We start from the raw sequence: 25257 nt of genomic DNA on the forward strand, positions 1-25257 counted from the left end.
ACAAATAGAACACTAGGCACAGTGCTGTTATAGCTTGCTTTTATTCATTTGACAGTATTTTGCAAATTATCCTCTATCAAGACATCGTTTCCTGCACGACAGTGCACTGAATGGATGATGTACTATAATGCACTTTGCCAATCCACGTTGGGATGAACACTGATATTCAATAATCTGTTTATATTACAAACAATGCAGCAATGCATAATTCTGCTGCTAGCAAACGTGTAGGGTATGTTTCTAAAGGATTTATAACCTGGAGTTTTTGTTTTTTTTTTTTGCAGTATGCAGGCCTCTCACTGTTGTGGCCTCTCCCGTTGCAGAGCACAGGCTCCGGACGCGCAGGCTCAGCGGCCATGGCTCACGGGCCCAGCCGCTCCGCAGCATGTGGGATCTTCCCGGACCAGGGCACGAACCCACATCCCCTGCATCGGCAGGCGGACTCTCAACCACTGCGCCACCAGGGAAGCCCCCTGGAGTGTTTTTAACAGCATTTGATAAGATACTCTGCTGCTGACTCCTTCTGTGGAGACTAGCAATGAGCCTTTCTCTTTCTGTAAACTGCAACTTATCATATCTATCCCCCCACATATCTTTAAGAATGCTTTCCAGCCTCTTGTACCATTCAGAAACCCTCCATAATCTTCTCAGCACCTCTCTTTATTCTCACACACGTCACAGCCTTACCTGGCACATACCTGCTGTCTCCACCTTGACCTCTGCCCATTTAGCAGCATTTAGAAATACTGAAAACCCCTCTTTGATCATCTCCAATTAATCAGCTACTGTGTGACTCAACTTTACTCAGTTTTATCACTAATTACAAACCATGGTAATTACAATGCTGTTGAGTAACGACGACAATAGTAATTTTCAGTTCTGTAGATCTCAGAATTTCTCACTTCACCAGTGTCTACACGAATGGATCTCCAAACAAATTCTCGTCACTGAATTGTTTCTTGCCAGGACAACGCTGTATGGTCTAGTCTTCCTTGCAGCAGCGGATGCCAGGTAACAACCAAATGGAGGAAAAACCACCGGGATAGATCTGGATGGCACGGAAGAGAAGGTGCGCCTCCACTCCTCCGAACTCATCCCCTCTGGCCCACCATAGGTCCCATTTCTCTCTCCGGGTTGTCTCCTCATCCACACGCGCGTTCAGAGGCCATTCCAGTACGAGATTCTCACGAGGAGCTTCTGACAACCGCGCCCACCCAGGACTGCGCAGCGCCTCATGCCTCCACACGACCATCACCAGACGCCCCAGGCAGCTCCCCGTTTCCCATTTGTTAGGCTTCTCCGACCACCAAGCCACAGGCGGAACCGTGGCTGCGCCTGGGGCGCCCTACCTCTCGCCCGCGACTTTCGTTGCTCTCACTTGTGGTGAGAGGACCTGGTCCACTCAAGCGCTTCGCCGACGTGGCCAACAGAAGTGGGACGCCGGTCACTCCCCCGTAGACGCAGCTCGGCCTGCAGGGGAATACCGTCTGCGCAGCCCAATGACCGCTTCTCGCGGATTTCGGAGAAAGTAGACGCAGGGGAGGAGCTCCACCACGGCGACAGGACCGGGACGCACCGTTTTCCCAAAGCGGCCAAGAAGCAGCACCGGGCGTCCTATTGGACGGGGCGTGGCGGTCCCGTGGGAAGGAGAACGTGGAGGACGTGAAGGCCGTGGTCCCACTTCCAGTGCCTCCTTGTTATGCCATTCGGGCCCTACCCACTGCGGAGAAAAACATATTTGGGAATAAGGGCAAACGGGATCAAGAGAGAAGGCCGGGAGAAACTTGTCGGCGTCCACGTCCGTAGGAGACTTTGAACCACTCCCAGGCGACACTTGTAAAGCGGAAGTACGACCACCGGGCCACACGGACGACTCCGGGGATGGATACCCTCTCTTGACGACGTGCTTCAAAGTGGGCGTTTCACGCGCAAGGGACACAAGGGAGTGGTGGTCGAACCGAGCAGACCCACCACTCAACGACTTCTAGGGAGCGCAGCGCCGGCCTCACACTACACATGTCTGCCCGTCCAAATCCCGCGAGAGCAGCAAGCGCCCATGCCCCGGAGACAGGGACCCAAGCGCGCCAGTCAACAAGCACATCGGGCCCTCCAACGGCCTCAACGCCCGTGCCTGGTGCGTTCCCCACGTCCGGAGTGGAACGCTGGTGGACCGAAGTGGTAGAAAATGAACGCACCTAAAGTGACTCAGAAGGACGGACCATCAAGCCTCAAGCGCTCCGGAGGGCTCGCAAGAACCCCTCTCTACACAACGCGTCGGGCGGCCCAGGTAGGGTCGAGTCCGCTCAGTTCCCGTGGCTGGAGGGGCACGGGCGGTTGCTGGTCGACCAAGCCAGGCAACCCTCACAAGTCACTAAGGAGCGCGGCAACGATCACATCCTCATAAACCTACACACCCAATCTCCAGCGACCGCAGGAGGAGCCCATGCCCCGCGACCACCGGGACAATCGCCACACGGATAGCCGGCGTCCCGGAACGCTGCCTCGCGCCCGGCGTCCGAATGTCAGCCCTCGCGAAGATCGCCGAAGCTCCGGAGACAAGGGACGATATAAAACCGGCCGCCAGGTGGAGCCCGACCACCGGCTCGAACGTCCCCGGGCCGGATCCCGATCGCCGAACGGCGAGGGTGCAGTGCCGGCCGCCCAAACGCCCGAGCTCGTCTCGGGGAGTCCGCCTCGGAGCTAGCGCCCGGCTCGGCACGACACGGCGCGACCCCGGCAGCAGACGGGAGACGAGGAGCTGGGAGGTTGGTGCCGGGAGGCTGCCGCGAAGGAGACGCGCTCTTCACGCTATTCCTGGGCCGCCGGCCGCTGTAAACAAGGAAAATTCTGCAGGGCGATGGACTGCGTGAACTGTAAGCTGAAACCATGAACGTACCAATAGAAAACACGGACGACATTTTATTCTGTAATTGCAGAGTGGAGATGTTACTAAAACATAAATACCAGAGCCCAGAAGCCATAGAGGAAACGATTGATAACTTGACCACCTAATTGATCTTTACATATTCCACAAGAAAAGTCAAATGACAAGAAGTGGGTAGGTGGGAATATTTGTGCAAATACATGTGTACTAAGAATATTGATCTCAGTATTACTTAAGAACAGAACATTTAGAAAACAGCCATTGAGAGGGACTAGGTAAGTAAATTTCAAGTACATTCAGACAATACAGTATTATCATTTTTTGGTTTGGTTTATTGATATATTTTTTTAATGAGCTAGATGTATAGCTATTGACTTGGAAAAAAATGTTGATGACAAGCTGTTTAATGAAAATAGCAAGTTTATATATATCTTTTGAAAAGAGTAAATGGAAAAGTAGAGGATTGGAATAGGTAAAGCAACTTTGCAAAACAAGAGTAAATTCCTCCTTACAGCCTGGAGTCAAGAACCAGAACGATGAGTGTGTCAGAAACAAACATGAGCCACACTTCCTGCTTTTCTGCCCCCTCCTTCTGCAGTCCAGGGACAGGCAGCTGGCATCTCAACCCCTCAATGTCTCTCCTCCACCCACACCCAGAGCTACCTACAGGCGAGAAGAACTTTCACTCTGCAGGCCTGGCCTCCCTATGTCCTCAGCCTGTTTCCTCATATCAGGAACCCTTAGCAATTCACTTGGTTTGCCCAGTCGTCCATGCCAAGTGTTGCTGGTCCCAACCTACACCTGTGCAGCCTTTCTCTCCAAAACCTTTGAGCTGATTTCCCCAGGGAAAAATATTCCCCTGGCATAGCAGGTATGAGCCAAGAGGAAAACTGGAAGTTCGTGCCTGGATCCATCATACAAATTTTGTGTGCACTCAACTCCCAAAGACACAAGAGCAACGGAGGGTCCACTGTATTGTTAGCGCAACATGGCCATTGCTTTCTTAAAACACGCAGGCTCAATCAGCAAATCCAGCTGTGGCACGAAGAAAAAAGAAACGCACACGCACACACACATATCAGCAGGTAACCCGTACTCCTGCCAGGTCTGAGAGTGGTGGGAGCAGAAAAGAGATCATTGTTGCCACTTCTTGGGTCCCCTGTGCTGACAAACCCTGGTTTTTGTATTGATGTCACTGGCGGGGAGTGAGGGCTTCGAGCTCCCTAATGTGTCATTTCCTGTCCAGTGCCCTACATTTCATTCTGTCTATCATACACTTTCTCCTCAATACACAGTTACAATTAAGAAAATAATAATCTGCATATGTTACATTCAATTTTCAAGTTTGAACAAAGGTGAAGAACACATAGAGAGGGACCTCCCTGGTGGCGCAGTGGTTGAGAGTCCACCTGCCAATGCAGGAAACATGGGCTTGATCTCTGTTCTGGGAGGATCCCACGTGCCGCGGAACAGCCAAGCCCGTGAGCCACAACTACTGAACATGCGCGCCTGGAGCCCGTGATCAGCAATAAGAGGAGACACGGCAATGAGGAATCCGTGCCCCTCAACGAAGAGTAGCCCCCACTCGCAGCAAGTAGAGAAAGCCCGTGCTCAGCAAAAAAGACCCAACACAGCCAAAAATAAATAAATAAATAGGAAACTCTTTAAAAAGAAAAGTACACATAGGATAATTGAGTTATTGTGAAGGAAGGAAATTTTATTTATCTTCTTTTGTAGACTTAAAAATGTTCAAATATAGTCTATAAAAAGTTCAATATTTTAAAAATTAGAAATAGTAAACAATTCCTCATTACTCTTTATTGTCCAGCATCCACCTCCACCCCAGCACCTTTCACATCTGCTCCACCCCCCACCCCCCCAGCCCCACCCTGGGTCTGCAAACTTGTTTCTCTCATTACTATCACCTGTGTTCACCACACACCTAAGGCTGTTGTAGTCATTCACATGGTAATTAGGGAATTTTTCTTTACTGAGGCTAAGGGCTGTACTTATTGTTTTTAGTGAAAATCTCTCCCATGTGTTCTGTGAAGTCACAGCATTAATGGAGTCTGGAACAAGTGGGTGTGAATGACGGAAGGAGATTATTTCCACATCAGTCTCCCTAACAGGGTGGTGAACATAACTGGCATTAGTATTTCATGGGTGTACTTAGAAGATCCAAGCCAAAAGGAGAAACCTGACCATTTGGCAAAAGACGGACCAATTCAAGAATAAAAATAAGTCTCTTCTCACATGTTGTTTCATTGTAAGGAACTCAGCCAACACTTGTCCGCCTCTGCATACTTATGCAGGGTCAGATGAAAAACTGAGCAGGTAAAGATGAGGAAAGGGAAAGCAACCAAGAGAATCCTGGCATTTAAAGCATTGTTAGGCATTCCAGGCATGAATCCCCAGCCACTCACCTGGGAATGAGCTCTACCACCTAACCCCCAGGCATGTGTAGATATGGTGAACCCCCCCTCTCTCCAGCGTCAACAATAAGGCAGTGTAGGCTACTGCACATAATCAAGACAGTAATATTTTCATTTACACATAAAACATGAAAATCCTTGGGTGTTGTACTTTTATTAGAGCTACTTTTTCAGAGTTATTTCATTAATGTTCAGTTCCTAGGAGTTACACCAAACTACAGGAAACCCGCACAATGATCAGTTGGGGAATGTTGACTCCACAGAAAGAACACCACTCTCAAATGTTTCATGAAATAATTCTTGATCAAACGCACTAGGATTTTTTTCTCCAACACCCGCCCCAGTGCTTCAGAGGCCCCACCCTCCCTGCTGTGCCCTCTCCCCACACCCCGGATGCCCTTGCCCTCAGTCACCTTGGTTCCTCCCCATGTGGGAATCAGGCAACATGAGGGCCTCAACCATATTGCTGCCCTCCATGGCCTTGGACCATGTGGCCAGGCCACTTTGGATCTACTTCATGGTGGGGAAAACAATCCAGGGACTCATGTCTTGTTGGAAGGTCTTGTCACACAAATCAGGGCTAAAAACCCCTTGCACAGGAAAGCAGCAGGAGTACGCACATCATAAGCCCACTGTTGGGTACCACAATCCACACAGAGCAGACACGCTCATCAAATATAGAGTGAAGTTTAATTTGGGGTGAAATTTAGTCGACACCTTCAGATACATTAGCGAAAGAGTAGGTGGAGTTCTGTCCTACTAAATGTCATGGGGAGAAACATTCTTCACTTCATAATATTTCTATAGGAAAGTATGTGTCAACTGTCAAGTGCTACCCAAGTCAATGTTAATCATTAACTACTGCATAGACAAATACTGATAATGTGTCATGAAGAGGGGTGGATCACAGCCCTTTGATCCTGAGATTCTGAAAAGAGAAAACATTCCTTTTGAGACCCTGTGATTGAGATTTACCTACGTTTGCTCATTTATCTTTCGTACAACCCTGTTACTTATAGATTAGTTACCTTTTAACAAGTAACATAAGCTAGGTTCTGAAATTTTGCTTATGTGAGAAGATCATGCAGCTAGAAAATGACAGAGCTAGAATTCAAACGTAGCTCAGGCTGTTTCTGAATCTCAAATTCCTAAATATACTGGTGTTGAGGTGTGGATCCCAGATTCAAATTTCACCTGGATATGTCGCCTATCAAATCAGTGGCTGGAATCCTCCCTGTTATCATAACACTTCCCCTCCAGTCTGTTCACACAATGACTACCGTGCTTAGGTTCTCCCAACACAGGAATCCTCCAGTGCATTGACCCAGCCTCCCGATCATTCCCATGTCTCCTGAGTTTTATGGAACAATTCTCAGGTCCCTCTGACCTCTCAGCACAGCTGATGATCAAGACCCCAATGAGAGATGACAAAAAACTCCTCTTCCTATGGCTGCATCTATCATATGTATCTCCCAATGAGTTTTATAAATATCTGCATCCTACCAGGACATGATCATAAACCATTCTCCCATGCTTTGCACACACTTTGAATGTTCCCCTTGTTTCTTTGAATCCCTGAAATTCTCACCTTCCCTCACTTTCAACAGTGTGTTCACCTCCTACAATGCAGATGAAGTAGCATATTCGAAGAAATGTGTCAGCTCACTGTCATGAAGTCAACACCTATTCCTGAATCTTCACCCATTGGCGATGCCGCTCCTGTTTAAACTGAAAGTCATTTCTACTCCTGGATAAGCCCATTTTTCTCAAATGAATCCCCTTCCCTCCTGTTCTCTGGAGGTTGTTTTATTATTAATTGTAAACTGAAGCTCTTCTACCAGCGAACACCCCTCTCTTCCCAGTCCATTCCCTTTCATCTTTTTCAGTTTCTTCATTCTTGAAACAAAATCTCTGAACCAATTTTTCTCTAGTTCCTGCCCAATGAATTTCCTCTTTCCAAAGTAAACTGAAAGAGCAGTGCAGGATTAGTGACAATCTCTGGGCGCCCCTCCCACAGTTTGATTTACTAGGGTTGATCTCCCTGTTACTGTTGACTTGCGTATACATAAACCTTTATAACATTATAGTTATCTCTCCGTGATTAAATCCAATGAATGTTTCTCAGTATTTTACTTGAACCCAAGCAGAATTGGACTATGACCTCCGTCAGGAAATTTATATTTCCAAGGTCCTCTGACATCACAAACTCCCCACTGCCTTTAAACTAGTCAGTTCCTGCCAGTGTACTGTGCGCAGTTCTCCTCAAACAATACTATTTCAACATCTCAAGACTCCATTGTAGCCCTCTTCTCTCTTTTTACTATATACACCATCTTCGAAAGCTGTTATAATTATTCAGTCTTCTCCTGTTACCACTATGATAATAATGCGTAAAAACGAATGCTAGATTTCATTTCTGAGGTGTCATCCATAATTGCATGGGAAGCGGACACCTACAATGAAATGTATATCAGACAGAAGCCAGGAACTTCCTCCCCAAATAAAAACTACTACTCCTCTCATCGGCAGTTTCAGATAGCGGCTCCACTAATTATTTGGGGCTCAGTCATTGACATAACGTCCCAGAACCACACAAATAGAACCAAGCATCGATTTTATCTCTACAATGAGCGCTCTCGTCTCTGTTCATCTCCTCCCTGATATACACATACATAGTTCCAGCTACACTTATACCACTTCACTTTCAGGTTAAATGTCAGTGCCTCAGAGATTCCTTCTTTAAATTACTAGCTGAGTAACTCTCCTCTCTCTGTTGTCTTGAATAGAACCTACAGGCAACACCCGTAATATTTCTCGATATCTCTACTCATCATTTTTTTTTTCTTTTCTTTTTTTCCTGTTTTCCTCTCTGGACAAATTGCAGAAAAGTAAACCGTAGAGTCATAAAGCAAGTTTCTCTTGACTATTACATAAGGATTGTAAATGCACAGAGATTCCATGTACACAGTAACCTAATCTACTCTCAGATGGCCTGTGACCAATGTTCTTTAATCAAATTAAATAACTATCTTTAAGTTAATAATTCTTTGAATAATAAATGACTTTGATTCCTCCTGGGGAAAATTTTATTTAGTAATCACCAGAAACAAAATGTGTGGGAAAACTGTGTTTGTGTCTTTACTTAAGTATGCAGCTACCACACTCCAGAGTTCAAAGTTTTAGTCTTTTTCTATAGAATCAGGCATAGAATTGTCTGTGGGCTCCTGTTAATAGATCTGATAACCTCATATATTGTATAATCATAAAGAAAGAACTCCTTTAATCTGGATGCCAATCAGGATAAATCTAATGAAGGAACAACTTCCCTAACACAAACGTTTCCTTCTCAACACGTTAACCTCTTAGATACATGTAAGGAAAGTATAAGAGATTCCTTTAATTTGCTAATATTCTAAAAACCTCCAAAAGCAGTCTTGATGCCTTGGCCGGAGGTCTCACTGTTTTGTGAATTGTGGCCAGTTCTGGGAAGAGAATTGCAGCTGGAGGATTAGTCTTTATATAAATATGTTTAACCTACAAACAGCCCATCAGGCTGTGGGTTTTGTGTGGCTTTATATAAGGACTGGTGTTGTTTGATTTTATGAAACATTCAAGGAAGATATTTTTAGGGTTTTATAGCATCTGTATTTTAATACCAAGGTAAATAATAATTAAATTATAATCAATTACATGAAGTTTCCAGGGAGGCAGGAGAGAAAAGAATACAATTGGAGAAATTGGGTTTGGCCAAGGAAGAGATGATTCTTCAATTCTTACTATGGGCTTGGGAATAAACCGTGAGGAATATTTGTAGATTTTGTGACAGTGAGCTGAAGAATTTCCTCAAATTATCTGATTAATCTGTCTAGTAGAAGGTGGTCCCTTTTGTGGAAAGTGGCGAAAATACTGAGAATGATTAAAAATCAAAAGATATGGAGAAGGTCTGAAATATTTGTGAGGCATAGAATAAGACTGAATCATCTAGATATAGTACAATGTCCAGGGATATTTGAAAGATGTTGGGAGATTTGTGAACCCTACCAGATTTAATATCCTAGTTAGATTCAGTCATGGAAGAAGCAGGTACTTGGAGCCCTCCAAGATTGGAATCTTGACCAGCAGATGTGATGAATTTGGAAGGAATATGGAAAGAGGAATATGGAAATTGTTGGTCTTCATAACTATATGTTGAAATTACTTGATTTGATTAATTTGGAATAAAAATGAAGACGGTTGGCACACATGTTAGGAGACTGGGGTCAGTGCACTGGAGGTTCTCCTAGCATTTGGAGCGAGGGAGGAAACTGACTAATAACTTGGAATATCATGGGTTAATTACCTTTAAAAACTCTGATTTTTATTTCCTAATAAATAAATTTAGGAAACTAATATTTCCCTTATGAGAAACAGTAGCCAAAACCTTCTGAGTTTGACCGTGGGAAACAAGATTACTCCTCTTTTCTCATAGACCAATTCACATTTGCAGGTGGGGGGTTGTTCACTCCCAGGTAAAGATTTATGGGTTCATGAGTCTTAGGTCTGAAAACTCTAGATAGGGTTCAAGTCTCATGGCTTTCTTCCCTTTCCTTGGATTTGCCTGCTCAGAGTAAACAGTGTCTCTGAGAGAGAATACTAGCAGCTGAGTTCTTGGCAATGTGTCCCCAGGTGAGTGGGGACTTGCTCTTTCTCCTGGTATGGTAACTTTGTTTCCGGTGGATAGAAAGGTGTCACCACTTGGACTGAGTGCTCTAAGTGTATCCTGGTGGAAGTGAAGGCTCTGAGCACAAGTCCTGTCGTCTGGCAACTCTGTGAATATCGTGGAGTAGGGCAAGAGCTAATACAGCAACCGTCTCTTTTCCAACATTTACACCGAGGTGCTCCAGACTCCATGAAGGCTGTGATGGTAAAGAGGGCACATGAGAGGTTGTATTTCTCTCCCCTCAGCCATGGGCTTGACGGGGGTGTGACTCACTCCATAAGCGAGTCTGCGGTGCAGTGAACTCTGTCCTGTGATGGGCACAAGTGGAGGGTTGAGCAAGAACAGAAGTTCAACGTCTGGCAGGGGAGGAGGTGTGTGGACGGGTGAGTTCAATACGTCCAGGGTCAGAGATGTTGGCTAGAGGGCTGTGCAGAGCTGACGGGGTAGGAGAAAGAGAAGAAGCCCTTCAGCAGGACTGGCCCAGAGGGGAGGGTGGGGCCAATTTGCTTTTTTTTTCCCTTTGTTTCTCCAATTTTTAATCTGTTTTCTCAGAATACAATTGACTATTTTGAAAACTCTAAAAAGTCACAACAAAATACTTCCATTCATTCTTGTTCCAAACCAGCCATTTTCCCCCTGTTTAGGTAACCTTTGTTCAGAAACTGGAATCACTTTACAGAAAGCATTTTTTCCTTAATTGGTGCATTGAGTAGGATATAGTAGGTAGAGGAACACTTAGGAAATCGTGACGATATGTGAAGCCCTGGAGAGCCCTGGACCATCGAGAGTCTCCGATTAGTCTCTGAGCAGGGAAGACAGGAGGAATCTACAGGAGAGACAATGATAGTCAAAGCGATGAGGTCCCAGGAAACGAGGAGGGAAAGAGGGACCTCAACCCACAGGAAAGGTCAGTTGGGGATCATCTTACAGTTTGGCAACCCCGGGACCACTGGCTTGTAAAGTTGAGCCCGTCTGTCCTCATATCTGGTGATGAATGCATGGTCTGTGTCGAGGTTAGGTAGGCAGCAACTGCGGACCCCAAGTTGTATACACAGTCTGTTCACTCACACAAAATGGTGGACATGGCATCAAGGCTCTCTGACTTTTTAATGACTCATTCACCTGTAGCTTTTATTTATTGGGTTTTGTTATGTTCAAACATGTCATGTCAGCTCATTTAATCACTCAACTCTCTTGAAAGGTTATTAAAGTATTTCCCACATGAGAACAGTGAGGTTTGTATTGGGGAATACTTTGCTGTAGTCACTGCTGATAAGTGGCGGAACATGTAAATTGCCTGTCTTGTGCTAAGTCTGTAGATTTAACTGAAAGTAGTGGGGAGCAGGGATATTTATGAATCCCCAAGTACACATTTTTTAATTGCCAGTCAGCTCACAGTTAACATTCTGTTGTGGACTGTGCAGGTTATTTCACACCACCCCTCATGTGATGGTCCTTTACCATGAAAGTCACTCTGTATTCAGAGTGTGCCCATCTCTGTGATGCACCTGAAAGGCATACGCCAAGTCAGCCCAGAAGAACATTGGATTTGATGTCAAACAGGTTTGGGCTTTTGATACACACAACTGCCTTTTCTCAGTACTGTCACCCTCGACCATCACCTCTGGACATTTGGGTAAATGGGGCAGCCTGAACCAGAATGTCCTGCATGTTTTTAGGAATCAGTGACTTTGAAGACATGTGATTGTGAACTTCATCCAGACCTGGGGTAATGTCAATTGCAGGTTTCTTTGAGTGAAATGTCTCTGAAATCTTGTTGAAGTCAATGTAGAAAAATCCCTCCAATAGTGTCACAATTCTGTGAACGTATCAATCTTATTAATCTAACCTTCCGTATATTCCTTGGCCTTAGAGGAAAGGATGGCTCTGTGGCGACTGGTGCTAAACGTTAACGCAGCACCCATTGTTTCAGTCTCTCCCTTCTGGTGCTTTTCCTCATCCTTATCTCACCAACATCCCAGCCATTTTATTTTTCGTTTGTTTTACCCTTCAAGATATATTCTAATTGTCAATATCCTATAATATGTTTCCAATTTCTTATATATTGCTCCATTTCATACTTTTTCTCTGTGTTAAAGATCAATTTTAAACATGTTCACAGACAGTAGCTTCAGGAAGAAGCCATTTATCTGAAGGTCAATAGTAAGTTTACGGGAATAAGCCCCGCTGTCCACATAAGAGATATGATCTTAGGGTAAGAGGAATTCAGCCCAACCATCTGACTGAAAGGGGACTTAAACGCTGGCCCGGCAGAGGTTTTTGAATAGTTTTCATTTGGAACCATTTTTCCCCAAAAACAAACTGTACCTTGAGTTTCAAAAGGGCAGTTGCTTAAATGTAGTTCATGTATATAGTGTTTGAAAAATAAAGAAGGCCGAAAACTTAATCAGAAAACGATGGCAGTGAGAGGCTACAAGTTAGAAAAATCTATATGAATTCAGCAAAGTGAGACTCTATGTGAATATAAGTAACATGGTGGGGTTGGTAGTTAGTGGAGACCATCACTGAGGGAGCAGCCTAGAATTCATATGTAGAGAAGTATAGAAATGAATTTTATGTGAGCAAACTTTTAATAGTCTTTCCTTTCCTTATCAATAGTAGGGACTTCACACTGGAGAAGAGCCCACTGAATGTAACAAATATGAGGAGATTTCACAAAGAACTCAACTATCACGCCACATGAGTGACCTCTCACAGGACAGAAACCCTATGCTTGCAATCAATTTGGAAGAGCCTTCAGCCTTTATTCATCTTTGAATTAACATAAGATAATTTATACTGGAGTGAAACCATGCAGGTCTCATCAATGTGGGAAGGCTTGTAGACAATGCTGTAACCTTAGATGTCATGAGAAAACTCACCCTGAAGTGAGCACCTATATATGTTATAAACGTGGCAGATAGTTTAGCTGCAGCCTCACATTTAAATACACCAGAAACTCACACTGGAGAGAACTCTTAATGTGATAAATGTGGGACACACTTCAGCAGAGCCTTAACTTCTATTCACACTGATGAATTCACAAGGTGAGAAGCCCTCTGTCTCAAAACACTGTAAAATCTGGTGCTTCAATTATTCTATTCCTTTTATATTTTCACTCAATGTGCCTCTTAAGACTTAAAATTGAATTACAAATAAACTTAATTTTTTCACAAGATTCCTAGTCCTGGAGAATTTTTGGACCCGGCCATGAAAATTCCAAGAAATTTTGCAGGGGTTTATTCCTGCAACAGAATTTCTTAGCCAAAATGTTTTTTCCCCCACAAAGAACAGATAGATATGTCAGAATGAAGAAAGTGGAAGATCATTCCAGAAACACAACATTGTAAAACAACTATAGCCCCAATAAATAAAATAAGGTAAGATAAAAAAAAATCATTGCAGACATGGAGAGTTCCATTTTCAGATTTGGAGAGGGTAGGGCCTGCCTGATAAGGTCTTGCTCCTCTTCAGATAAATTGCTTTTCCTCTGTTGGCCTAAAAACATTCATTATAACCCTAAAGTCCACGGATGTCTAATGGGTGAAAACATGGTATTGTAGGGGGCTATAAAGCATGGGATGTTGCCTGCAACATTTGTGTCTGTGCTCCTGTCTGTGTACATGCACACACACACACACAAACGTGCAAGCAAGGGAGAGAGCATATAGCCTCCATCTGAACCTAAAAAGAAAATGTGAGTCTGGAATCAATGGTATAAATGTGTCATCAGGAGAGAGAGCATCTAAGTTACCTTAGTCATTAATTTATCAAATTTTCAATTATTTATGAATATTTACTGAAAGCTTCCAGGATTTCAGAACTTGGCTTGTTATGAGGGCTAAAATGTAAATAATACAATGTTCCTATCTTCGTAGAACTCTACATTCTAACGCAGTCAATTCAAATACACTGCAATATAAAATTTCTGATATTAAAAATCAAACATACATAAGGGTTTACAAATTGTGTAACTACAAAATGTTTGCTCCTAATTTACAAAGAAAAGTTGCCACTTTATAAAACAAAATTGAGATTTATAACAGTATCATTATAGAACTTTGGAAGGCCAAAAATTGTCAAAAAGACTGGGTTTTTAAAAAATATTTTACAAAATTCTGAACCTTTGAAAAGCTATTCTGAAAGATTTGGGAAGAATAAAGATAGATTTCCCTTTCTAACAGCCAAGATAATTGTTCAAAATATTATGAAATAAGTATTTTTAAATTAACTGTTCAATTACAAAATACACTTTTGAAAATCAATAATGGTTTTTATGAGAATACAAAAACTGCTGCACATGCCCACTAAAATTCCATTTAGTATCCATTTTAATCGAGATTCAATGGGGCACCATTTTATTTATTCATTTATCTTCTTCCAGTTTTACTGAGGTATAACTGACATAGAGCACCGTGTAACTTTACAGTGTATAATGATTTGACTTACATATGTTACGAAATGATTATCACACTAAATTTAGGGAACTTTCATCATTTCATATAGACACAAAATTAGAGAAATAGAAAAATGTGTTTTTCTTGTGATGGGAACCTTTATAATTAATTCTCTGAACCACTTCTATGTATAGGAGACACAAGTGTTAATTATCTTTATCATGTGCTACCTTGCATCCCTGGTATCTCTTACTAGTGGATGCTTGCAGTTTGGGCCACCTTCATCCAGTCCCACCCCTTCCCACGCCCTGCCTCTGTGGACCACAAATCGGACTGTTATTGGATGAGTTTGTTTGCTTGTTGGTTGACTGTTGAAATATAACTGATCTACAACACTATGTTACTTCTTGTTACACAACAGAGTAATTTGGAATTTCTATACATTTCAAAATGAGCACCATGTCCTCTGCTTGGGGAGGGGCCAGGGCACCGGCGCTTCTGAGGCCCTGGGCCCCGCCGCCAAGTTCAGGGACATGCCCCTGTCTGCGGAGGATGAGGCAGCCTCCAGGTGCCAGAGGATATGCTGGGATCGCGCCCCTTCTCTCTGTCCTCCGACCCAATTTCCCGTGGCGGCGGCAGAGACACCGGGCTGGTCTGTGCGCCGAGGGAGAGAAGCGGGTGCGGTTCCTGCCCCGCGGGGCTGAGCCCGGCCGGCGGGAAGCCCTCTGCCGGGCCGAGGATCCGCTGTACCGCCCGGGGTGCTCCCATGACTGCCGCTTCCCGTGAGCGCGGAGGAGCGGGACCATCTCCTGGGCCTGTAGGCCGCCCCGCTCCTCTCCTCGCCGCCTCCATGCCATGCATCCAGCACCTGCGACGTCAGCGACGGAGGCAGGAGCTCGTGCGGGGATGGGCCCAGCAGCGATCGCCGCCCCAGCCTGGAGCCATGTGCTCCGCCCGCCCCGCGGTCACTCCTTCCGGACCTGCCGGGCGAGCTGCAGGCGGAGCCGTGGAGACACTGACGCCAGAGGCGCCGTCGGGGTTCTCCTAGCCGGTCCGGCGACACCGGGCCGCTTCCACTTCTGGCTCCACGTGCTTCCCGGTCTGTAGCCTAAGAGCCGATGGACGCAGCACCGGGCCGCTTCGCTGGCTGCAGGCTGCGGGCAGGGCCGGCACTGGAACAACAACGCGGGGGTCAACTACTTACTGCACCCCGCGTGCTACTTCTTTGATCCTTGTCTCTGGTGTGAAAGGGCCCAGATTTCCCATCCTGGACGAAAGAAATGTTCTTTATAACTGTTTTGTAGAAGGTGCTCTGGCCCCTGCCAAAATAAGACGTTTGGTGACTTGAACTGTCAGAGTCATCCGCTGGTGTTGGCCGTGAGACTGAAGAACAGGTCATGGCCCCAACCCCATTTGGGTGCAGAGAACCCACAACAGCTGCCAGACTCCGCTGGCCATTAACCCTCAGAGAGGCTGGACTCTTAGCGGCTGGACTCCAAGCCAGGCGTGGGGCTGGAAAGGCGGCTTTCTGTCCCTCTGGGAGCCACAGAAGTTAGTAGTGAATTGATGGATGAGGATCTGTGCCCCGTAAATAACTATTACTGAGAACTCTTTGGGCCCCTGCATGCGGTCGGACAGGGAGCAGAGGGACAGGACAGTCTCACTCACTGCTGGTGGCTGGGGACGCCAACAGGAGGGGACCATACATGAACAGAGGGGGGCATCCTGGGGGAGGAGTAAATCCCCTCACATCTTGGGCAGATTTCGGTAACTTGTTTTTTGTTTTGATTGTAGTTTTCATATTTTCTGGCGCAGGGCTAGTACAATCAATTCGTTTTGAAATGCTGGTCTCTAATGAGGGATGTTTGTACTGTAACTCGAGAGAACAGGCCCTTGCAACCTACATCCCATTGGCCAAATTCCACACCCAGCTTGTGCTGGTAGGAACTGCAAGCTAAGAGTGGTTTTTATATTTTTAAATGGCTGAAAATAATTCATAAAAAGATTATTTGCAACACACGAAAATTATATAGCATTCAAATTTCCTGTCTATAAATAATGTTTTTATTGAAACACAGTTATGCTGCTTTATTTACATTTTACTGTAGCTGCTTTTTGGCTACAATGACTGAGCTGAGTAGAAATAACAGACATCATATGGCGAATCTAAAATATTTACTCTCTGGTCCTTTACACAAGTTTGCCAACCCTTGCTCCAGAAAAGTGGGGAAAAAAATTTTTGAAACTCATATGCTGGGATTTATACTTTTAAAACAGTTAAACATTTAGCGAATTTTATCCCTGGAAACAAACTTTAGGTAGAAGTAACTATGTTACATTACTCTCAGTAATCTCAGTTAGAATAAACACTAATTCACAATTATTCCTGCACTGAGGAAGGGAATCCACCTGCAGATATTTTTATTTTCATCTCAGAAATAATCACAAATTAGTGTAACTAAAACCTAGCACCCACACAAATTAGCATCAACTGCAAAAACTGCTACATATTTCTGAGCCTCAAAATAGGACATTGTAAGCCATAAAAGTATTTACTTTAAATTTTGGTTTGGTGACATGTCTTGCCTGTGGCAGTGTTTATCAAAGTTAATTGATCATGGAGAATTTCATCAAGAATCATTTTCTAATAGAAAACTATCAAGAGTTAATGCACTATAATTCACACTAGAGTAAAATAAACCAGAAAAAAATCACATTGATGAAGCAATGAATATGTAATTTACAAAAGAATATAAAAATATATAACAACAAAAAAATCACTTATTACCTTATTTTCTGTTATTAAATATAAAAACATATTATGTAACTTCCAGGTATTCTTGCATCTGGTAAGCCATTTCTTTCTTAAAAGGGCATTATTGCATAATGAAACATATAGGTAAATGCATTTTTAGATTTTTATTTTGCATTTAGGAATACATATAACTTCAAATTTACCACAAGTGTATATAATCGCATTGGGACTATATACACTACAGAACACACTGGGAAATTCTGGATTTTATGATAATAATGTGTTATTTTGGATTGCTTTGGGCTATCAAAAAAATTAGAAAGGAATTAAGAGCCCAATATACAGAGCAAGATAGCAATCCTCTTGTCTGTTATCCTTTAAAATGGTAACCGGTTGAATTTTGAATAAAATGGATAATGAAAGGAATTTTAAGAGGCACATGCAGCAGAATGTTTATCCTTATAAAAATCGTTACTGATTTTCAAACATGTAGTTTTGAATTCTAACAATTTAAAATTTTTATTTTGGAATATAGAGAAGAGCAAACCTGGATCTTAAGACAGGAAATCTAGCTTTGCTCTCCCCAATTCATGAAGACAAGCTTTTCCAAAATTGAGAATTTTGTAAACTATTTTTACTAACCAGTCTTTCTAAAAATATATAACTTTTCAAAGTTCCAGAATTGAGACTGTTTTAAATGTCAATTTTATTTTATGAAGTGCCAACTTTTTATTGTAGACCAGTAGTGATATTTTGTGACTATACAATGTATGAACATGTCTTTTTTTTAATGTCAGAAATTTTGTTTTGCAATTTATTCTTATTGCCTGCGTTAGAATATAGAGTTCTATGAAGAGAAAGGCGTTCTGCTATTTATGTTTAATCATCATAACAATCCAGGTTCTGAAATATTGGAAGTTCTCATTAAATATTTAATAATTGAAAAGTTTATAAATAAATGAACAGTTTACAAATGAATGAAAATTTATAAATGAATAAACAATGATTTATCTTATTTTTCTCCTGCATGAATCCTTTATGCTAATAATTCCTGAATCGCATTTTCCCTTTATGATCAGATAGTTGTTACACTGTCCCTCCCTTGAATGGGTGTCTGTGTGTGCACTCAGATGCATGTACACACAGTAATGTTGCAGGTAACATCATGGGTTTTTAAAAAAATTTTTTTTAAAGATTTTTTTTTTGATGTGGACCATTTTAAAAGTTTTTTTTATTGAATTTGTTACAATTTACTGTTTTCTGTTTTGGTTTTTTGCCTGTGAGCCATGTGAGATCTTAGCTCCCCAACCAGGGATCGAACCCACACTCCCTGCATTGGAAGTTGAAGTCTTAACCTCTGGAATGCTAGGAAAGTCCCCATGATGGGCTTTATAGGTCCTAGAATACCATTTCTCAACCCATTAGACTCCAATGGACCTCAGGGCTATAACGAATGTTTTGGCCAACAAAGAAAAAAAATTGAACTGAAAAAGGGCCAGAACTCATCATGCAGCCTGTACACTCTCCCTAACTAGCCTTCTTGAAGGTTTAATTGACAAAATAGACATTGTCTCTATGGTGAACTTTCTCCAGGAACTTTTTTTAGTCCCATTTTTCTACATCAAAGAGTAAAGCTTTAAAGGTAGACTTACCAATGGCTCTCTGAGGGATCTCCATTGTGTTTACGTGATTTAGTATATGCACCCCTCAATGTTCTAATACATTCTTTAAGTAGAACTCTTTTTATGTCTGCAAAGATCTTTTACCTTCTCAGTCCTGAAGATATTTATCTGTTCTTCTTGGACAAAACAAACAAAGAAACCCTTGGCTACAAAATGCTAAGTAAGGATTAAACCACCGTCCGACTCTGAATTCTTGAGTTCTTCCTGTCCAGGTACCCACAATTATTCACCTTTCTTTAAATATAATTAATGTATAATTTTTTAAGTCATACGGGAAATAGTAAATGCAAGTTAAGTAATAGAATTAATTGAAGCAGCAGAGGTTAATCACAAAGTATGTGTGTAATTATCCTTGAAGCCATTCATCCTGAATGTGTATACACATATTTGGACGCTAATGTAAGAGTTAATACACATCATACTATGCTTTACATTTTCAGTTAACATTCATCGTTGTTTCCTGACTGATCCCAGTCTTTGTAATTAGGATGATAATTTTATAAAGACAGAAAGTGTCTAACTGATCAACAGTGACAGAATATTAACAGAAAATGGGCCCATTCTTACGTATCACAATATTTCATGATTTTGAATGACACATTTGAATGATCTACTGAAGCAGGTTTGCCTCGTTTCTTCTTACTTGATACTGAATATTGCTTGCAGCACTTCTCAAACCCCTTCACCATCTACATCTTTATATTGTATATTTAATAATAAGACAATTGCTGAAGGACTGAATTATTGACTCAATTGCATGCTAACACATTCTTTATAGACTATTTTCCCAGTATGAGTTTTCTGATGTGAATAGCAAGTGAAAGATTTTCCACATTGTCTTTAAAATTGGCATCTCCTCAGTGTGAGCATTTTCTTGTTCAGTCAGGAATAATGAATCACTGAAGAATGTTCTTCCTTCATTACACTGAGACTATTTTTTCAGTGTGAACCCTCTCACGTCTAATGACTCCATGACTAATGGAACGCTAGCATTCATTTCATCAGATTTCTTCTACAGCAGTGATTAGATGGCTTACACCAAGAGGGTTCTCCTCGTAGTAAACCCTGGGATGTCTTCTCTACTGTGTCAGGGATGCAGCCCACTCTGAGTTCTCTGTGTATTCTGAGGCTGGAGCTCCAACTGAAGGCTCTTCCACCATTATTACAGGGCCAGGGTTTCTCTCCACATGACTTTCCTGGTGGTTTAAAAGGGATAATTTCTGGCTGAAGGCTCAATATCCTTGATTACAGACACAGGGTTTCTACTCAGTATGAATTCGCTGGTGTTGATAAAAGTGGGAGCTCTGGGTAAAGGCTACACCACATGGATTCCAGACATAGGGTGTCTCTCCTTCGAGTTTTCTAGTGCGTATAAGCATGAGAGCTGCGTTTAAATGCTTTTCCACATTCATTGCATTTGTAGGGTTTCTCATCAGTGTGAATTCTCCCCCATGACTAAGGTTATGGCTTTGACTAAGTGTTTTCTCACATAAATGATATTAATTGTGGTTTCTCTCTTGTGTGAATGTGCTCATGATATTAAAGTGTTGGATGGTCACTGTAAGCTCTTCCACAGTCATTCCAAATATAGGGCTTCTCTTCCGTGTGAGTTTATTGGTGTGAATAAAAGTCAGCTCTCTCGCTACATTACCTTTATAAGGTTCGTCTTCTCCAGTGTGAGCTGTTGGTGTATAAATGCGAGGCTTCAGCTGAATTATTTCCCACGTTCAGGACATTTGCAAGAGTCACTCCAGGGTGCACTCTCTCATGTTGTCTAAGGTTGGAGGGTGACTAAAAACCTTCCACATTCTGAGATCTTCATGGTTTCCCTCTAGTATAATTTGCTTATGTTAATTCAGTGATGAATAACGGCTGAAGTCTCTCCCATTTGGGCTGAAAGTGTAACACACGTGGAGTTAAGGTTGTTGTATATGACATGTCCTCATATTCATTGCATTCAGTGGGCTCTTCTTCAGCACGAAATCCCTGCTATTGACAAGGAAAGAGAGGCTGTTAAAAATTACTCACATAATACTCATTCAGTCACTTCTCTTCATGTGATTTCTAGACGGCTTCCTCAGTGATGGTCTTCATTGAAAATCTTCCCATGTTATTTACATTCACAGGTAATGTTACTTTGCTGAATTCACAGATTTTCTATCTGGTAAACCCTCACTGGTCATAGCTTTCTGATTAAGTTTTAGGTCTTCTTTATGTTTCAAACACTATATCCATGAGCTATGTTTAATCAATTACCTTTTCATTGAAGCCCAGGTTAGTGTTTGACATGTGATGTCAAAAGACATGGGTCCTCAGATTGTTCCATCCTTCATTAAATTGATAGAAAATCTCCTGGCCACATGTCCAAGGACATGGAGGGCAGAGCTAGGGTTGAGGCTCTGATGTTGCTGATTTCCACATGGGGAGGAACCAAGTGACTGAGGGCAAGGGCATCCAATGTGGCGGGGGGCGCAACAGGGAAGGTGGGGTGCTAAAGTCCTGGAATGGGTGTTGGAGAACAAATGAAGGTGCCTTTCACCAAGAATTATTAAATGAGAACTTTTCAAGAGGTGTCCTTGCTGTGGAGACAGGACTCGCCAAAAGACCATGGTAAGGGTTATCTGGGAATTAGTGTTAATCCTAGGAACTGAATATTAATAAAATAATAACTGAACAGTAAGTCGAATCAAAGTATAACACCCCATAATTTGCATTGTTTTCTGCAAAATGGGGATATTACATCCTCTACACAAGCCGAGTAGGCAATGCAGCCTTGTTCTTGACCATGGGAAGGAAAAGCGTTCCTTCTGTCTGAACATGTCTGTGGGTAAGGTGGGAGGAGTCACTCCCAGCTGAGTGGTTGGGGATTGATGCCTGATGTATCTAACAATACTTTGAAAGGCTGGGTTCTCATGGCTGCTTTCTCTTTCCTCAGATTTATCTGCTTGACTTTCAGATTGTCCCTGCATAAGGATGCAGAGGAGGTCAGGTAGTGCCAGAGTTCCTGATAATGAAACAACAGGTGAGAAAAAAAAGCTTACTTTTGTTCCTGTAGTGATCCATCTTTTGCCAAATGGTTAGGTTTGTACTTTGGGTCTGGATCTTCTAAGTGCACCCAGGAAATATTAACGCCAGTTATGTTCACCATTCTTTTAGGGATATGGCAGGTCAGGGACCAATGTAGAAACACTCTCTTTCCCAACATTTACTTTCACTTGCTCCAGCCTCCATTAAGGCTGTGACCTCACAGGAGACGGGAGAGGTTTTTTCCTTCTCTTTTTTGAAAGGTCATCCCTTGGGCTCAGTGGCCTCCTTCATCATGTTACTGGCTGCAGTGGACTTAGGAATGCAGTGAACATAGGGGATAGAGAATAACTCAGAACAGAAATCTCTAGGCCAGTGGGGAGCAGACGTTTCATCAGTTGAGTCCTGTGTTATAAGTGCTGGGGTGATTTGGGGTTTGGTGAGAGATAGCACTAAAGAATCATTTATTTTTCCTAATTTAAAAAAAGATTAACCTTTTACAGACTACTCATAAGCATTCTGATAGCTTCAAAAAAATAAAAGTAAGTTCCTTAGCAAAATTATTCACATAACTCTGTTCCTTTGTGTTCTTAACCTTCATTCAAATTAGAAAGTTGAATGCAATGTCTACAGATTCTTATTTTCTTAATTGTGACTGTGTATGGAGGAGAAGGGGCATAATACATAGAACAAAGTGTAGAGCTCTGGACAGCAAATGACAGTCTGTGGAGCTCCAAGACCTCACTCCCACACAGATCCATCAGTAAAACAACCAGGATCTGCCTGAATGAGCTGGGATTCTAGCCCAGGGAACCCCAGAGGTGGGAACAATGGGCTTTCTGCTCCCACCATTGCCAGCCCTGGTAAGTGTTCTTATTAGACCTGGAGATGTGTGTGTGTGTGTGTGCTTGTGTGTGTGCGTGTGTGTGTGTGTTTCTTCTTCCTGACACCCCTGGACTTGCCGAGTGTGCGTCACTGTTGCATGAAAGCTATGCTCATGTGGTGCTAAAGTTATAAGACCCTCTCAGTCTTGTATCTTCCTGCGTTGGATACATAAAATTTCTCTCATAGGTCCAGATGCAAATGTTCAGTTGTCTCCTTGGCTCCTACCTGCAATGGCATGGGGTTGTCTTCCTTGGGAAAGCAGCTCTAGGCTCATGGAGAGAAGAGCTGCACAGGTGTAGGGTGGGCAGAGATAATTGGAGCAACCAAGTGAATTGCTAAGGTCTCCTGATAAGGAGGTAATAGGCTGGGCACTAAGGGAACCCAAGTGTCCAGAGTCAGGGTTCTGACTGCAGAATTCTCCACATTAGCGTGAGGAGCGCATCTCCTTCGCGGCAGCCTCCTGCACAAATCTTCCCAGCCCCGTCCGCTGCTGGGGGCCGGTAGCTCCTAGGTGGACGGCCCGAGACGAACTCGAGCGTTTGGGCGGTCGGAGCTGATCCCTCGCCGACCAGCGATCAGAATCCATCCCGCTGACGTTCGAACCCGTTGTCGGGAGCCACCTGGCGGCCAATTTTATATTATCCCTTCCCTTCTGAGCTCTGGCGACCTTCGCGAGGGATGTGACTCGTCCCCCAGGCGCGGGCCAGATTTCCTTGAGGCCGGCGACGCTGGCGGCGACCATCCCGGTGGTGCGGAGTGATGGGCGCCTCCTGCTCTCACCAGAGATTGAATGTGGAGAGACGTGTGTTGTGGGGCTGGCGCTGAGCTCCCTCGCAGGTTTCTGGGGAGGTCTGCGCCTGTCGACCAGCAGTCTCTTGTGCCCCTTGGCGCCCGCGGAGACCTCACGTCCTGTTACGCGCGACCACGAGAGGATGTCCGTGACCAGCGTCGTACACCGTGTGTCACGATCCGTCGGTGCCTCCTCGCCGGCTGGGGGCCCGGGTCCATCATGGTGCAGTCCTGGCGGTGGGGCTGCTCAACGGGTTCCACTTCAATTTCTCCGGATTCCACTCGAGGCGGTCACGGGGGCGGATCTTGCCCTGAGGCAGGGGCACAGGATGCGGGTCAACAGACAGGAGCCACCCGGCAGATTGAACCGACGTCTATGCGGGGAGCTCTCGTCCCCACCTTGGTGGCCTCGTCAGCGTGGCGCTTGCGTTTCGAAACTGTTCAGGTCCCCTCACCTCGGACTTTCGAGGGCAAGCGTGTAGGGCGCTCCTGGAGGGGCGGCAGTTCCTCCTAGGCTACGGTGGTCGTAAGTCGTTGTCGTTTCTCTTTGGGAAACAGGGACCGCCCGGAGCATCCGTGATGGTCGGGAGGAGACACGAGCCTGGCCGAGGCCCTGGGTGGGCGCGGTTGTCGGTAGCTTCTCTGAAGAAGCTCTGCAGACAGTGAACGGCCTACAGACGTGCGGGCGCAGGGGAGGACACCCCAGGGCGAGAAAGGGGACCGATGGTGGCCTGAGTCGAGGCCGGTTGTCAGGAGCGTGGCGTTGCGCCTTCGCCCGTGTGCAATCTGGATACTTCCTGTTGAGGTTCACACCAGTTGCATGTCACTTGGCGTCTGCAGCGGCAAGGTCGACCAGAAGGCCAGATTTCGGTATTCGGTCAAGAAGAAAATTTAATGAACTCTTTTTGTCATGAGATTCACTACAATGTGAACATTAGTGAAATAAGAAATCCTAAGATTTACAGTAAGTTGACATTACTGTAATAATTACTATAGTTTGCAGTTCTTTTCACAAAATGTTTATCTATGAAATTTAAAATATATTTAGTACATTTTTTTGTGATACAATTCTGCTAATGAGAAAAATGGAATTGTTTTGCAAGGGGGATGCCATTTAGCTTATTACATGTTCCTATCATCAAAATTTCAGCTGTTAATGCTGACTTATAAGGAGATTTTGCATTGTTTATACATTTCATATTTGAAAATTCTTTTCACACAGATATGTACTACCAAATACTGAAGTTCATGAGCGTGTGATTTTCATTGAGCATATTCATTGCTTGGAAGGAATTTATAAAATTCTGTTTGATTCTTCTATTGATATTTGCCTTTTAGTATGTCATTATATTGTACATTAGTCATTTTCAATTCTGTTTGCAGTTAATTTTAAAGACATTGATTCAAGTTTCTCTACCCACAGAGTCTCTGATTGGTTGAAGATGATGAAGAAGGGTTTTGGGATGCAGAATTTTCTAAATCCACCTGGAAGCCTGGGAACCTCTCCCTCCAGCCACAAGGCCCTGCCCCACACCCTGCAGAAACCAATCTGGAAAACCAGACTCCAACCTCTGCAGCAATAGACCCGAAGGGTCAGGATTTGGTGAATGACTCACAGCTTCGTCATTTTCAGTCCTTTCCATGTAGAACCAAATGCGGGGAAAGCCAAATATATTCCCTTAAGTAATCACTTAGGACGACCCTCTTCCT

General features: G+C 43.7%; 1 protein-coding gene across 22 annotated transcripts in view; it reads left to right on the forward strand.

Moving 5' to 3' along the window:
- LOC109552882 (uncharacterized) overlaps positions 1–25250 on the forward strand; it is a 53103-nt gene extending 27853 nt beyond the window's left edge. For 4 of the 22 annotated variants that reach the window (XR_012329541.1, XR_012329542.1, XR_012329538.1 and 1 more), the window contains 3 exons: positions 285–20975; positions 21785–21871; positions 24971–25250. Coding sequence is in view for 2 of the 22 variants with exons in the window: in XM_073799828.1 (XP_073655929.1) it covers positions 20918–20975; positions 21806–21871; positions 24106–24461 (480 nt within the window). In the remaining 20 variants the exon portion in view is untranslated. Of the gene's footprint in view, positions 1–284; positions 20976–21784; positions 21872–24105; positions 24512–24970 lie in introns of all 22 variants that reach the window. The other 18 variants (XR_012329551.1, XR_012329559.1, XR_012329548.1 and 15 more) reach the window with 14 other exon arrangements.
- The last annotated feature ends 7 nt before the right edge of the window (positions 25251–25257 follow it).

The sequence above is a fragment of the Tursiops truncatus genome, unplaced genomic scaffold, assembly GCF_011762595.2.
Source record: "Tursiops truncatus isolate mTurTru1 unplaced genomic scaffold, mTurTru1.mat.Y mat_scaffold_39_arrow_ctg1, whole genome shotgun sequence".
Classification (NCBI taxonomy): domain Eukaryota; kingdom Metazoa; phylum Chordata; class Mammalia; order Artiodactyla; family Delphinidae; genus Tursiops; species Tursiops truncatus.